The following is a 16,245-nucleotide window of genomic DNA, read 5'->3' on the forward strand; positions in this document are numbered from 1 at the left end:
ATACAGCTGATTATACAAACATGCAAGCATTTAAAAAAAACTAAAACTACAAGAAAATACACCAATCTAGACCCTAATCCAGCAATCTTTACATATATCAATGGAAAATATATAAAATTATTTTGGTACGATGACATGAGCCAAAGGGCTTGTCTTGTGCTATACTAGTTCTATGTCCAGAGCTCATTCTTCCAGCTAAAATATTCTCAGTTCTATCTTCAGCAGGTACTGGCTAAATGACATTTATCATCTTTCTTTTCCAGTATCGTCAGGCCTACACTGGAAGCAATCCTTTGCAGATTCAAGTGGCTGTAAAAGGATTTGAAGATGTCATTAAAAATTTTCCCAAGTGTGCAGAAGGTTATGCATTATATGCACAGGTAAGCTTCCGGCATTCAATGGAAGTTTGTGTAGTTCTGTTTAGATCATTGGTGTGTAGTTATGAAGGATGGAACATTTTAATATCTGAGGACCTTGTTAGTACTGTTCATTTGACTATAGTATTTGTATATTGTTTAAATGTGTCTTTCACTTCATCAGTCTGAAGTTACTAAGTTTTGATTCTCCAAGGATCAAAAGACATTATTTAAAAAAAAACTTCTGCTCTTAGACCTATTCTTGTAGTTTACAAATTATTATTTCAGTATCAATTTGTTCAGAGCCTAGTGTTCTGGCCTAACACACTATAGCAGCCCAATCTAGACTGATAAAGCATTCTGTCTACTGTCTATCCGTTGATCAGCTTGCTTTATGTTACTAGTTTTGTTTTTATGGAAGATCGCCAATACTTGCAACTTTTCATTTGTCTTTTACACTTCACTGCCATAAATTGATCTTTCACAACCTTGAAGGTATACTCACCTTCTCTTGCTATCTGAATTCAGAGCAGTTAAAAATAGCCTTGTTGAAAAATAATATAGTACTGATTATTTTATTCCCATGCTCTAGAAGTTGTTAAGATGCTGGTACAGTTAGATGGGACTAACTCATTTAATTCAATAATAAACATAGAGGCCGTATTTCCCCCCAGGAACTTTGATTTGGAAATACTAACTTATTTTTGGTTACCATTCATTTACGAATTAGGCTAGTGGAGTACTCTCAATCTGTATGTTCCACCTCAAATCCAAACAGTTGTATTCTAGAGTAAAAAAATGACTTGGAAGAAATTAAGCTGTAAATAAGAGATCCTGTTATGCTATTTGAAAGATAGAAAATTTGTTCAGTATCCTCATCAATCAATACTACAAAAACATAATTTCTGACCACTTATCTAATATTTATAAGAAATTATAATTGGCCAGAAGTTTTTCTTTAGCAGTATCCTAAAGATGTGTTAAATTCTAATTCTGGTTCACTGACATTCTGAATATTAGTCTGTGCAGTCTTGTATATAGGCACTTACTAGATACAAATGCAACATTTGACAAAAAATATTTGTTCTAGGCTTTAACTGACCAGCAACATTTTAGTAAGGCAGATGAAATGTACGATAAATGCATTGAACTGGAACCAGACAATGCAACAACATATGTTCACAAAGGGTAAGTCATCTGCAATTTATAAGCATTTGAATAACCAAGATATTTCACATCTTGTCAGAAATCAAGAGTTGACTGTCTTGCTAATGCTCTGCTTAATTCTGCTGTGGTCTATGTTTAAATGTAAAGATTGCTTCATTAGTATTGCAGTTCCCCAACAAAATCAAGCTGTTCTCACAACTAAATCTCTTGTGCTGCTCTAATGACTGGAAATATATAAAAAGATACTTTGTTATAGAATGACCCATATTCATTTTTTTTTAAATTCAGTTTCTATGGCTGATTTTATTCTAGAAGTCCTGCTTGAAGTTGTTTGGCATGAATTTGCAGTTGACTTCATCTATGATTTAGCTTAACTTTGTATGCTGTATTGTTACAGAAGAAATTGGCTTAATTGTGGGTTCTAAATAGTTTATAACTTACACTTTTTAAACTTCTATAAAGACTTCTTTGTATGGCATAAGCACCAAATTGAATCTGTTTTTTCTATCCACCTATCTTGTGGTTGGAGCTTAGAGGCCAGGTTGCAGAACCTCTAACTCTTTAATACCGTAGGCATTGGGCAACTCCCTTTGCACAAATTAAATTTTAAATGAAGGTACAAATCAGGACTGAAGTTTTTCTTTCTTTCTTCTGTCTTATTCTAGCTACAAAAAGGTGTTTAGTTGATGACAGCAGTAATGTCCAACTATTGCTATCTATCTGAGATTGGTCCATTTGACAACTTTGCAGTTTTTTTTTTGTTGTTGACTGCTTTGGGGATACACCTGCAGGGTGCATCTCAGTATCTTTCATTGAACATACCTTGACCATTGAATTGCCTGGGCCAAGTGCTGAAAGATGGTATTAATAATGTATAGACCCCACTTCTATGCTATGATTCTGTATAACAGTACAATGTGTAGTGTCAAACTAATTGAATTAATAAGCAATTCCCCAAGTAAACTAATACCTTGTGCCTTCATAATGTCCATATTCTTCCATTTCCTGCTGATTCATCTGTCTACCTAAGAGCCTCTTGAACATCTTTATCATATGTACCTCCACCCCATGAGTACAATACTGACTACTCTGTATTTTTAAAAAAATCTTGCCCCACTCATTTCATTTGAACATATCCTCTCTCACCTCAAATACATGCCCTCTGGTATTAAACATTTCAACCCTAGGAAAAATATTCTGGCTGTCTACTCTATTTATGCCTTTCAGGGTCCTTTAGTCTCTATCAGATCTCCCCTCACCCTTTGGCACTCCAGGGAAAACAATCCTTGTTCCTCCAACCTCTCTTGATCACACATGCCCTCTAATCTAAGCAGCATCTTTTCTGCACCCCTCCAAAGGTTTCACATCCTTCCTATAATGGACTGAATACAATGCTCTGGATGTAACCTAACTAGAGTATTATGGAGCTGCAAAATAACTTCCCAACCCTTGAACTCAGTTTGCCGATTAATAAAGGCAAGCATACCATATGCCGCCTTTACCAGCCTATCAACCTGTGTAGCCAATGTCAGGAATGTCAGGAGTGTCAGGAATGGACAGGAGGAGGAGTATAGGAAACTGATACAGGACTTTGTGATATGGTGCAACTCAAACTACCTGCGTCTCAATATCACCAAGACCAAGGAGATGGTGGTGGACTTTAGGAGATCTAGGCCTCATATGGAGCCAGTGATCATTAATGGAGAATGTGTGGAGCAGGTTAAGACCTACAAGTATCTGGGAGTACAGTTAGACGAGAAGCTAGACTGGACTGCCAACACAGATGCCTTGTGCAGGAAGGCACAGAGTCGACTGTACTTCCTAAGAAGGTTGGCGTCATTCAATGTCTGTAGTGAGATGCTGAAGATGTTCTATAGGTCAGTTGTGGAGAGCGCCCTCTTCTTTGTGGTGGCGTGTTGGGGAGGAAGCATTAAGAAGAGGGACGCCTCACGTCTTAATAAGCTGGTAAGGAAGGCGGGCTCTGTCGTGGGCAAAGTACTGGAGAGTTTAACATCGGTAGCTGAGCGAAGGGCGCTGAGTAGACTACGGTCAATTATGGATAACTCTGAACATCCTCTACATAGCACCATCCAGAGACAGAGAAGCAGTTTCAGCGACAGGTTACTATCGATGCAATGCTCCTCAGACAGGATGAAGAGGTCAATACTCCCCAATACCATTAGGCTTTACAATTCTACCGCCAGGACTTAAGAACTTTTTAAAAGCTATTATTAATGCTTTTTGAGGTAGTGATTTAGATGCATATCATATTTTTTACTGAGTTAAGTATTGTATGTAATTAGTTTTGCTACAACAAGTGTATGGGACATTGGAAAAAAGTTGAATTTCCCCATGGGGATGAATAAAGTATCTATCTATCTATCTATCTATCTATCTATGAAGTTTTATCCCAAGATGCTTTCTGCACATCAACACTGTTAAATGTCTTGCCCTTTATATTTGATCTCTCAAAATGCAACATTCACATTTGGCAGGGTTAAACTCCCATCAGCCATTCTCCACCTATATCTATATCCCACTGTATACATTGCCAGTCTTTTACCCTATCCATAACTCCCATCAGTCTTCATATTATCTGTAAACTTGCTAATAAATCCATGTATGTTTTCACCCAGGTGTGTGTGTGTATACAGTGGCATGCAAAAGTTTGGGCACCCTTGGTCAAAATCTCTGTTACTGTGAATAGTTAAGTGAGTAGAAGATGAACTGATCTCTAAAAGTCATAAAGTTAAAGATGAAACATTCTTTTCAACATCTTAAGATCGCTTTAGTCCTTTTCGCTCCTTATGGAGCATAGAGCCTCAACAAAAGTCCTCCACTTCCTGCGGTCTCTAGCAGATGTTTTTGCAGTCTCCCAAGTTTGGCCGGCAGCTTTCAGTTCATCCAAAAGCCTACGCCTCCAGGTTTGCTTTGGGCGACCTCTTCTTCTCTTCCCTTGTGGATTCCATTCGAGTGATTGTCGAGTGACATTTGACTGGCTCTTCCTCAAGGTGTGGCCGACCCATCTCCACTTCCTCCTCCTCATTTGGAATACAATGGGCTCTTGGTTTGCTCTCTTCCATAGGTCTAGGTTTGACACTCTGTCGTACCACTTGAGGTGGAGGATCTGCCAGAGGCATTTGTTGAGAAAGGTCTGGATCTTGTTGCAGCTGGTGTTAGTGATTCTCCATGTTTCGGATCCATATAGCAGGATGGCTTTCACATTGGAGCTGAATATACGGAGCTTAGTTTTGACAGAGATGGCCATAGATCTCCAAACAGGTCGCAGGGTTGTGAAGGCATGTTGGGCTTTTCTGATCCTTGCTCTGATGTCCTCATCTGTACCTCCTGATTTACTGATTTTGCTTCCGAGGTAGGTGAATTTGTCTACATCTTCAACTATTTGTCCTTCAATCCGTAATGGCTCCTCTTGTTTGTTATTAATGCGTCGAACTTTGGTCTTCTCCTGACTGATCTTAAGGCCTACTCGCTGTGAGGTCTCACCCAAGGAATCTACTTTCTTCTGCATATCTTGAAGCCGGTGTGAGAGGAGCGAGATCATCCGCAAATGCCAGGTCTTTCAATTTCCCTATTAACGTCCACTGGATGCCTCTCTCTGAGCCAGCGTAGGCTGTTCTTGTAGCCCAGTTGAGTACCACAAGAAAAAGTAGAGGCGACAGCAGGCATCCCTGTCTGACTCCAGTAGTGACCAGGAACTCTTCGGACAGTCTCCCATTGTGGATGACCCTGCATGAGAAGCCATCATAAAGCTGCTTGATGATATTCACCATCTCTTCCAGTACACCATAGTGTCGTAAGATGCTCCACATTGACTTTCTGTCCAGGCTGTCAAATGCCTTCTCAAAATCAATAAAACACACATATAGTGGAGTTTGCCTTTCTATTGTCTGCTCCACAATGACTCTAAGTGTAGCTATCTGGTCAATGCATGATCTCTCTTTCCTGAACCCTGCCTGATCATCTCTAAGTCTCTGGTCAATGGCGTCTTTCATCCGCTCCAAGATGACCCTGGTGAGAACTTTGCTAGGAATGGACAACAAGGTGATCCCCCTCCACTTGCCACACAGTGAAAGATCTCCAGATTTTGGCAACTTCACAAGGAGGCCCTTCTTCCAATCTGATGGGATCTCTCCTGTTCTCCATATCAAATTCAGCAGTATATGCAAATTGCCCACCATAACCTCTCCATCCTCTTTCAATGCTTCTGCAGGAATGTTGTCTTCTCCAGCAGCCTTGCCGTTCTTCAGGCTTTTCAGGGCTTTTCGAATTTCTTGCTTGGTGATTTCACCTATATTGATGTTGAGTGGGTCTCCAGGCTCCAGGTCAGGTGGGTTCTGTGGTGGTGGTCAATTCAATACTTTCCTGGAAGTGTTCCTTCCATCTTGCCAGCTGATCTTCAACCAAAGTGAGCAGATGGCCTGTCTTGTCTCTAACAGGTCTGTTGAAATTACTTTTCTTCCCTCTCAAAAGTTTAGTTGTCATGTGGAGTGCCTTGAGGTCCCTTTTACTGGCCGCTGTTTCTGCTTGCTGTGCTATTTCATTGAAGTATGACCTCTTGTCCTTTCTGAGTTGTTTCTTCACCTCCTTGGCCATCACGCTGTACCTGTTGGCGGCGATTTGTTTCTGTTGCTGGGTTCTGGCCTGATTCAACTCCTGTTTGAGCTTTTTCCTCTCCTCCACCTTCTGCCATGTCTCGTCCCTGATTCAAGGTTTACTGTTGACTGGTGGTCTTCCCAGTACTTCTTCGCAGGCTCCTACAGTGGCCTGCTTGAAGGTAATCCAGGCGTGTTCTGCTGTTCTCTCATCTTGTTCCTCTATTTGAAGAGCCCCAAAGCGGTTTTGCAAGGCGATGTGGAAATCTTTCTTGTTCTCTTCCGTCTGTAGTTTTCTAACATCAAACTTTATTCGTGTGTTCTGTTGCTTCTTCTTGGCTGACAGCTTCATCTTCAGCTTTGCAACAACCAGATGGTGGTCAGATCCAATATCTGCTCCTCTTTTGGCTCTCACATCTTGCAATGGAACTTCTCCAGCGCTGGCGGACTATGACGTGATCAGTCTGGTTCTCTGTTTGATGGTCAGGCGTGACCCAGGTTATCTTGTGGCAGCGTCGGTGGGGAAAGAGGGTACCTCCAATGGTCAGTTCGTTGAAGGCACAGAAGTCGGTAAGGAGTTCTCCATTTTCATTCCTATTCCCCAAACCATTCTGGCCCATCTCTCTCTCCCTGCCAGTGTTATCGCTGCCTACTTTGGCATTCAGATCTCCCATGACAATCAACATATAGTGCTTGGGTACCTTTCCAACTATTGCTTGAAGCTGGGTGTAGAAGAGATCTTTTTCTTCTTCCTCTGCGTTGTTAGTTGGGGCGTAGCACAGGATAATGGATACCTTCTGGAATCTGGACTCGAACCTGGCTGTGATGATACGGTCGGACACTGGTTCCCATTCTATCAAACTTCTGGCTGCTGCTTTGGACAACATCAGGGCCACACCAGCCTCATGCGGGTCTTCCTCTTTTTCTTTGCCGGAATAGAGCAGAGTTTCTCCCACCTGCAATTTGGTCTCACCAAAAGTATTCCACCTTGCTTCGCACATGCCCGGGAGTGTGAGGTGGTATCGGTTCATTTCCTTCACTGCCTGTGCACACCTACCTGTCTCCCAAAGCGATCTCACATTCCATGTTCCGATTAGGATAGATTTCTTCTGTGAGAGCAGCTTTGGAACCTCCATTATGGTTTTCCTCGGGTGGAGGAGGGTTGTCAGCCCTGCAGCTTCCTGACGGGTTTGGTTGCAGCGTGTCATCAGCCTCCTGAATGGGGCCCTGCTTTTCCCGAGATCTGGGTTGGTGGTTGACAATCTGTTGATGGTTTCTGTAACAATTGCTTGTTTTACGTGAACGGGTTGTTAGCCCATTGCACAACCCCCAACCTGGAGGACCAGGGGTTTGCTGTCGGGGTCACCTTCCCCTAGGCAATGGCATATCCATGCTAACGAGCTCCACCTGCCCAGGTTTGAAATCAGAGTTTACCCTCTCCTAGATAGGCTGCCATCCAAGGCTAACGAGTCCTATCTACCCGGGTTTGGAATCGGAGTTCCTCCTCCTAGGCTATGTTGGTTCGCGGCACCTTCTTCCATATTATCCAGTGCACCCCTCACATGAGGGATCCCCCATCCACCACCCAGGGGACGCGCCTCAATGCCGTATCGCCCCAGCGCGAGGTTAAGCAAGATTAGTGTATTATTTTTGTTTTGCACAATTTTAGAGTGGGGAAAAAAGGAAAGGAGCACCATGCAAAAGTTTGGACACCCCAAGAGATTTGAGCTCTCAGATAACTTTTACCAAGGTCTCAGACCTTAATTAGCTTGTTAGGGCTATGGCTTGTTCACAGTCATCGTTAGGAAAGGCCAGGTGATGCAAATTTCAAAGCTTTATAAATACCCTGACTCCTCAAACCTTGTCCCAACAATCAGCAGCCATGGGCTCCTCTAAGCAGCTGCCTAGCACCCTGAAAATGAAAGTAAATAATGCCCACAAAGCAGGAGAAGGCTATAAGATGATGGCAAAGCATTTTCAGGCAGCTGTTTCCTCAGTTCGTAATGTAATTAAGAAATGGCAGTTAACAAGAACAGTGGAGGTCAAGTTGAGGTCTGGAAGACCACGAAAACTTTCTGCGAGAACTGTTCATAGGATTGCTAGAAAGGCAAATCAGAGCCCCCTGTTTGACTCCAAAGGACCTTCAGGAAGATTTAGCAGACTCTGGGGTGGTGGTGCACTGTTCTACTGTGCAGCGACACCTGTACAAATATGACCTTCATGGAAGAGTCATCAGAAGAAAACCTTTCCTGCATCCTCAGCACAAAATTCGGCGTCAGAAGTTTGCAAAGGAACATCTAAACAAGCCTGATGCGTTTTGGAAACAAGTCCTGTGGACTGATGAAGTTAAAATAAAACTTTTTGGCCGCAATGAGCAAAGCTATGTTTGGAGAAAAAAGGGTGCAGAATTTCATGAAAAGAATACCTCGTCATCTGTTAAGCACAAGGATGGATCGATCATGCTTTGGGCTTGTGTTGCAGCCAGTGACACGGGGAACATTTCACTGGTAGAGGGAAGAATGAATTCAACTAAATACCAGCAAATTCTGGAAGCAAACATCACACCGTTTGTAAAAAAGCTGAAGATGAAAAGAGGATGGCTTCTACAACAGGATAATGATCCTAAACACATCTCAACATCTACAATGGACTACCTCAAGAGGTGCAAGCTGAAGGTTTTGCCATGGCCCTCACAGTCCCCCAACCTAAACATCATCGAAAATCTGTGGATAGACCTCAAAAGAGCAGTGCATGCAAGACGGCCCAAGAATCTCACAGAACTAGAGCCTTTTGCAAGGAAGAATGGGCGAAAATCCCCCCGACAAGAATTGAAAGACTCTTAGCTGGCTACAGAAAGCATTTACAAGCTGTGATACTTGCCAAAGCGGGTGTTACTAAGTACTGACTATGCAGGATGCCCAACCTTTTGCTTCGGGCCCTTTTCCTTTTTTTGTTATTTTGAAACTGTAAAAGACCGAAATAAAAAAAGAATTCTTGCTTAAAATATTAAAGAAATGTGTCATCTTCAACTTTATGCCTTTTAGAAATCAGGTCACCTTTTACTCACTTAGCTATTCACAGTAACGCAAGTTTTGACCAGGGGTGCCCAAACTTTTGCAGGTCATTGTATGTATTCAGTCAGAATAAGTCTGATTGACCATTGGCCACTGTCTTCTGTGGGTTTTCCAGGTCTTAATATTCTTAATCCAAATGACCAATTCGTTGTAGATACCATGCATCCAAGGGTAGTCATAGCCGAAGGGTGGTAGTGGGGACGACTGCTAAACAAATGCTCTTCATGGCGTGCGTCTCAGACAGCCTCTTGACAACCAAGTCCAGCTCCTGGCCTTCAGATGTGGTATAGTTCTGACAGGAGAAGGGGCAAAGGCGGACCACTGGCACCTTAAAACCAGTTGCTCCAGGCAGATGGGGCTCGTTGATCATGGATGGTAGCTCATCTAAGAGAGGGAAAACTCCGATTTCGAACCTCTGTTGCCTTGTGGCTATACCCGCTCACGGGAAAAGCTTTGGGAGTAAACCCCGAGGAAAAATCCGGAGTCGGTGTCCTGAAGGCGACAGACTGCTGTACCCAGCACTGGCATGGCAACTCCTGCGATGCTACTGGCACCAAACTATATGGACTTTTGTTGTTCCTTTGGGCTTGTCATCAGCATGGAGGGGGTTTTTCCCACTGCATGGGCAACAAACGGATCTCCATATCAACTCTGCCCAGTGACTACCAGACACGCAATACCCATGGTCAACCACGACCAACAGAGGCCACGCCATGCATCTTAATCTTATAGATGAGTAGCCCATGAGAGACCTTGTCAATCGTTTCAGAATCTATGTGGACAACAGCCACAACTCTACCTTCATCAATCACCTTTGTCATATTCTCTAAAACACTCAATTGAGTTAGTAAGATATGACTTTCCCAGCACAAATCCATGCTGACAGTCCTTAACTAAGCCATGGTTAGCTCATAAATCCTAACCCTAAGAACTTTTTCCAGTAACTTCCCTACCATGAATGAGACCCACTGTTTGTCATTTAGAGGGTTAGTCTTGATTCCTTTCTTGAACAGTGGAACAACAATTAGCCACTTGCTGGTTCTACAGGACCTTGCCTGTGACTGGAGATATGAAGATATTAATCCAGGTCCTGGGGACTTACTCACCTCAATGTTCTTTAAGAGAGTTAACACTACTTCCTTTATCTCAAAATGTCCAAGCAAATTAGTACATTCCTTATCCTCCATGTCCTTCTGTTTGGTAAATATTGATGCAAAGTGATCATTTAGAACCTCAACCACATCCTCCGTCTCCAAGCACATGTTCTGTCCTTGACCTTTGAGTGGTCCTGCCCACTTCCAAGATACTCTTTTGCTCTTGATGTATGTATAGAATGTGTTGCAATTCTTTTTATTTTTATTTGCCAAGTACTTTCATGGTCCTTCCAGGCTTTCCAATTTCCTTCCTTGAGTTCTTTTCCGGCTTCTTTATCATCCTCAGTGGCTCTATTTGATCTTTAGCTTCATAAATCTTACATAAGTTCCCTTTTCCTAAATTTACAATCTCCTCTCAACATCCAAGGTCCCTGTCTATGCCATTCTTGCCTTTCCCCTGTACTGGAGTATCCCTGTCCTGTGCTCTGTGCAGTTAGTCTTTAAACACCTTCCACATGTCACATATGGATTTGCCCAAAATAGCTGTTCCCAATTAATAATACTTGGCTAATACTTCGGTATCATTCTTTGCAGCAATTTAACACTCTCCTAAAAGATCAATATTCTGACTGGCTCATTACCCAACAGGAGGTCCAGTATGGCCTCTCCTCTTGTTGGACTATATACAGTACTGTGCAAATGTCCTAGGCTCATATATAGCTAGGGTGCATGAGACTTGCACAATACTGTTGACATTTATGTATTGCACTGTACTGCCACAAAAAATAAAATTTCATGGCATGTGAGTGATAATAAACTTGATTCTGATAAAGGTCTCTATTGTGGACTGAGAATAGGGAGAGGGATTATGGATGGGAAAAGGGGAAGGAGCGGTAAGTTCCAGAGAGACATTCTGTAATGATCAATAAACCAATTGTTTGGAATCAGGTGACCTTTCCTGGTGTCTCAGGGCTGGGTGTGTCACCCGATCCACCCTCTGCCCCGGCATTCTGTATGTGTGGGGTTCTTAAGTGAGATTTCTTCAGCATGGACAATAGCTGCAACTAACAATAGAATGTTGAAATCACTTCCCCGTCATCAAGCAATACGTTATACGCATTTTCAGCAGAGGTTAATGTATAAAAATATAAAGCACATGTACCCTCTCTGTCTTAGGAGTGCTGTGATGAATGGCCAAGTCTTTGTGCTGACTCAGTTCAGGTCAAGTACAAAGCACAAAGATAGACCTACCACATTTGTATAGCTTACCCTACATTTAAAGTTTTGAACCTATCAGAGCAGCCTTTTTTCAATGATTTTTAAAAGTTAAGACCCAGTGTTATCTTGCATTGGGAAAAGTTAATGTTATTTTGTTTTGTTCATTGGTCATTGCAAATACATAAATTGATAATTACTGGAATATATTTACTTTATTTTAGCTTACTTCAGCTTCAGTGGAAGCAGGATTTGGATAAAGGTTTGGAATTAATCAGCAAAGCCATCGAGATCGATAATAAATGTGATTTTGCATACGAGACCATGGGTACCATTGAGGTCCAGAGGTAACTTAGTTTATATAAACTTATAAGCTTGAAATCTGGTTTCTAGAAAGATTGGTGCTTTGAAATGCGTTGAGGATAATGGATAGTGTGAATTACTTCTGGATTGCCACAAATGTATGTTTTCAAAACCTGTAAAAACTCAAGAACTTTTCTCAGGTATACTTAGATATAAAATAAATTACACATATTATACCAATAAGATTTATAAAGTTTCAAGTGACCAATACTATTATGGGTTATGCTCTATCAGTTAATCTTGTTTGGTAAAGTGCTGCCTAACTTGCCTGGAATTTAAAAGTACCACATATTCCCTGCTCAACAATGCTCAGCAGTTCTCCACAGATAACATTTGTGTAGTTATGTAGCACAGAAACAGGCCATTCACCCCATTGTGCCCATCAGTTCAAGCCCCATTAGGTCCATATCCTTCTATGCATTACACCATCTGCTTCTGCCAGCTTGCAACAAGTTCCAGATATCAGCCACACTTTTTTTTTTAAAGAAACATGCCTCTCGGATCCCCCTTATAACAAGTTCCTCTCACTGTAAAACTCTCCTACTATGAGGAAAGAGATTCTGACTATCTACCCTACCCAGTCACACCTTGGCAGCCATCATGCCCATTTTAACACTAAGCCTACCATAACACATCTTCTTCTCCCTTGTTGCACATTAGTTCCCTCAACTGTATTCCCATGGGCAATGATTACCAATACTACTGTGTTAATTCTAATGGTTCCATGTATTGATGGGAACACAATATATAATGCTTTTATTCAAGTTCAATTTGAGGTCCCTTAATTTCACATCTCCTCTTGCATTGTCAATAATTCACTGTCAATTACTATATTTCCATTGATTATCTTTTATTCAATAAAAATTAGTTTGGTTTGCAAGGATGTTCATAGTTGGCTGCCCTTTTTTCACAAAAGTCGGGCGAAGAAGAACTCAGCAGGCCAAGCAGTGTCTATGGAAAAGAGAAAACAGTTGATGTTTCAGGCTAAGAGCTTTCATCAGGATGAGTGGGTCTCGGCCTGAAAAGTTGACTGTTTACTCTTTTCCATAGATGCTGCCTGGCCTGCTGAGTTCCTCCAGCATTTTGCCTGTGTTGCTTTGGACTTCCAGCATCTGCAGATTTTCTTGTGCCAAAGGTTCTTGGCTGGGATTCCTTATAACAACTGTCAAATTTCAAAGTTTCATTCAGTCTTTGTGGATACACCTCAGGAAATAGCATCTTACTTTTAAATTTAAAAATATAAAATGCTGGAAATTCTCAGCAGATCAGGCTACATTTTTGGGAAGACAACAGGTCAGACTCTTTTTTTCAGAACTTCAAAGGGTCTTTCACCTGAAACATCAGCTCTGCTATTCCCACCGATACAGCTGAACCTGTTCTTAATCTTAAACCCAGCATTTACTGTTTTTATTTCAGATTTTAGCATCTGCAGTTTTTGGTTTTTTGGATTCACAGTTTTTTCTATATTGCTCAAATTGTACTTTTGTTTTAAAGAATTTTTACGTTGCATTTCTTTTTAAAATCTGTTTACAGGGGGAACTTGGCAAAGGCTATTGACATGTTTAGCAAAGCCATTAACCTGGCCAAGTCAGAAATGGAGATGGCTCATCTGTATTCACTTTGTGATGCTGCATATGCACAGACCGAAGTTGCTAAAAAATATGGATTGAAGCCCCCAACACTGTGATTAAAAAGTTACTCATGATTTACATTCTTCTGTTAAGCCTTTGAATCCTTTTCTAACTTGTTGAATGCCACAGTGATGTTTGTGAGATTTGATATGTATTCTATATAGTGATTGATGAATGTGTGCAAAATAACTTGCACTCAAGTTGATGTACGAAGTGGCACTGAGCAAAACATTTGTTTTACACAAACAAGCCACACAAACATCTTTTAGTTATTCTCAGAAGGGTAATCAATTTTTTTAAAGAAACCTATGTACAGTATGTTTGGAGCTGCCCTTTAAAAGTATGTTGTGATATACAAACAAATATAAACAAAATTAAATTGTGATTGTTCATATTTTCTGCCATGAGAATGAGCAAAATTTATTATTTTATTTGCATTTTCAAATGTTCCCTGTTTAGATTGCACAATGTAATGTGAAATATTTAAGACTGACTGGTGGTCACAGTTAAAAGATTGAGCATGCATCATATAGTATACAACTTGAGATAGTAGTTCTGAAAGCCCTTACATTCATCATTGAGTTACAATATGCTAAACCTTTTACAAAATTTCCATTTAAATACAAATATTATGCAACAGAGCCCTATTCAAATTTCTGTGTCCATGATAGATTACAGAGTGAAAAAGAAACATTTGGTTGTTTTTTTAAGTGGGTAATTTTCCAGTGTGGAAGAATACTTGTTTTGCATTTTTTCTGTTGACACCCACGAACCCAAATATTTTTCCAGTACCAATGCTAGTTGGTCAGCCCGCCAGCTTGGCCTTTGAACTAACTTTTAAATCTCTTTTAATATAAGTTCACGTGCAATTGTTACACAATGAATTAGATTTTGATCTTGCTAAAGGTTCTTTGCCGTATTTTAATTAGAGAGAACCCCAAATGGAAGCATGTGTTCATAAAAGCATTCCATATTACCAACGATTAAATGGCTGTTAAGTATGTTGGAAAGTGCACTGAAAAAGTTATTGAACTGTTTTTTTTTGTAAATGATATACAATGTAAAAGTACCCAATAAATACTACATTCAGAATGAAAATGGTTACAATATTCAAACCAAAGTAGTAAACTCACTGCCACTACATTGTAAAGGACCATAATAGGAACATGTATGATCTATTAAAGGATTGTTAGATTTGACATCGTCTCTACATCCATGAGTGCATATTTGTAACATCAGGATACAAAGAGGAAACATTGTACATGTCTCACCCTCCATGTTCTGAAGCACTTTTCAGCCAGTGAGGTGTTCAAAGTAATTATCAAAGCACATATATGTTACCATGTACTACCTGAAGATTCATTTTCTTGCAGGCATTTAAGGAAAAAAGAAATGTAATCGAATTTTATAAAATACTATAAGAAGCTAATGTTCAAACGAAGACAAAAGGTGCAAATAAAAGTACTGAGAACATGAGACTGCTTGAAAAGGGATCTGTGAATGGTAGAATCAGTTTAGGGTAATGGTGAATGAAGCTATCCACAACAGTTCAGCTGCCAGATTGTGTAGGGCAATAACTGTTCCTGAACTTAGTGATACAGGACCTAAGGCTTCTGTACTTCCTGCCTAATGGTAGTAGCAAGAGGAAGGTATAGCCTAGATTTACATGGCGGCACTCATGTAAATGTACTCTAAAGGTGAGGTAAGCTTTGACTGGGATGTATCCACCCAACCTTTTATATTCCTGGGCATTGGTATTTCCATACCAGGTTGTGATGCAACCAGTTAGGATACTCTCCACACAGTGCATCGCTAGAAGTTTGACAAAGCTTTTAATGACATGCTGAATCTATGCAAATTAATAAGAAGATAGTGGTGTTGTGCCACCTTTGTGATGACAATTAAGTTTTGTATTTTATGCATAGTTGGTACAGTATTGTAATTTGGAAATTCAAGACGCACGGTATGGTTCCATGTTCATCAGAATGATAATGATCAGGTACTATCACCCCAAGTCTCTTTGTGTTCAAGTTTCCAAAGTGAAACATTGAACTCATAATCTAATTTTGATGAAAGTGTTGCAACTTGGACATAGCTGACGTGCAAAATAGCAGAGGTAATATGAAGGCAAGGGAGTGGGAGATTACAGTGCCTGCAGATATTTAATACTAATTCATGTAACACATGACTACTTGGCTGAGACATCAGAAGGCAAACTTGTCTGGAACTATATTTTACCCCAGTATTGTCCAGGGGCATTTTGGAAACATGAACAGTTCTGGCTGGATGCCTCCGAAGTGATAGCATAGTTGTCTAGTTATGAGCTAATGTTCGTTCGGAAGGCAATATGTACCTCCATGCTAATGATATATTGATTTTTCCACAAGACCTTGTTACATAAACTGACTTCCAGCGTTTTTTTGGCACCCACTTCTTTCACAAAAGGCCTCGATCTTTCTCTTAAGACCAGAATGAATTCATTTCGTAAAACACTGGAGCAGAATTAGACTATTTGGGCCATCAAGTCTGCTCCACCATTTCATCATGGATGATCTATTTTCTCCCTCAACCCCATTCATCCTGTATTCATTCTTCCATGCCCTACCTAAGCAGGAGCCTATCAACCTCCACTTTAAACACACTTAATTACCTGGCCTCTGCACCTGCCTGTGGCAACAAATCCCACAGATTCACCACCCTCTGGCTAAAGAAATCCTACCTCATCTTAATTC

The 16,245-nt window shown here is 40.8% G+C and overlaps 1 protein-coding gene across 1 annotated transcript in view; it reads left to right on the forward strand.

The window, feature by feature from the left end:
* The window catches only part of tomm70a (translocase of outer mitochondrial membrane 70 homolog A (S. cerevisiae)), a 31,392-nt gene extending 16,680 nt beyond the window's left edge, over window positions 1-14,712 (forward strand). Inside the window, exons 9-12 of the mRNA XM_073045135.1 lie at window positions 264-380; window positions 1,447-1,544; window positions 11,744-11,866; window positions 13,416-14,712. Of these exons, the coding sequence (XP_072901236.1) occupies window positions 264-380; window positions 1,447-1,544; window positions 11,744-11,866; window positions 13,416-13,569 (492 nt within the window). The 3' untranslated portion in view covers window positions 13,570-14,712. The remainder of the gene's footprint in view (window positions 1-263; window positions 381-1,446; window positions 1,545-11,743; window positions 11,867-13,415) is intronic.
* Window positions 14,713-16,245: the final 1,533 nt, after the last annotated feature.

The sequence above is a fragment of the Hemitrygon akajei genome, chromosome 5 (assembly GCF_048418815.1).
Source record: "Hemitrygon akajei chromosome 5, sHemAka1.3, whole genome shotgun sequence".
NCBI classification, from domain to species: Eukaryota; Metazoa; Chordata; class Chondrichthyes; order Myliobatiformes; family Dasyatidae; genus Hemitrygon; species Hemitrygon akajei.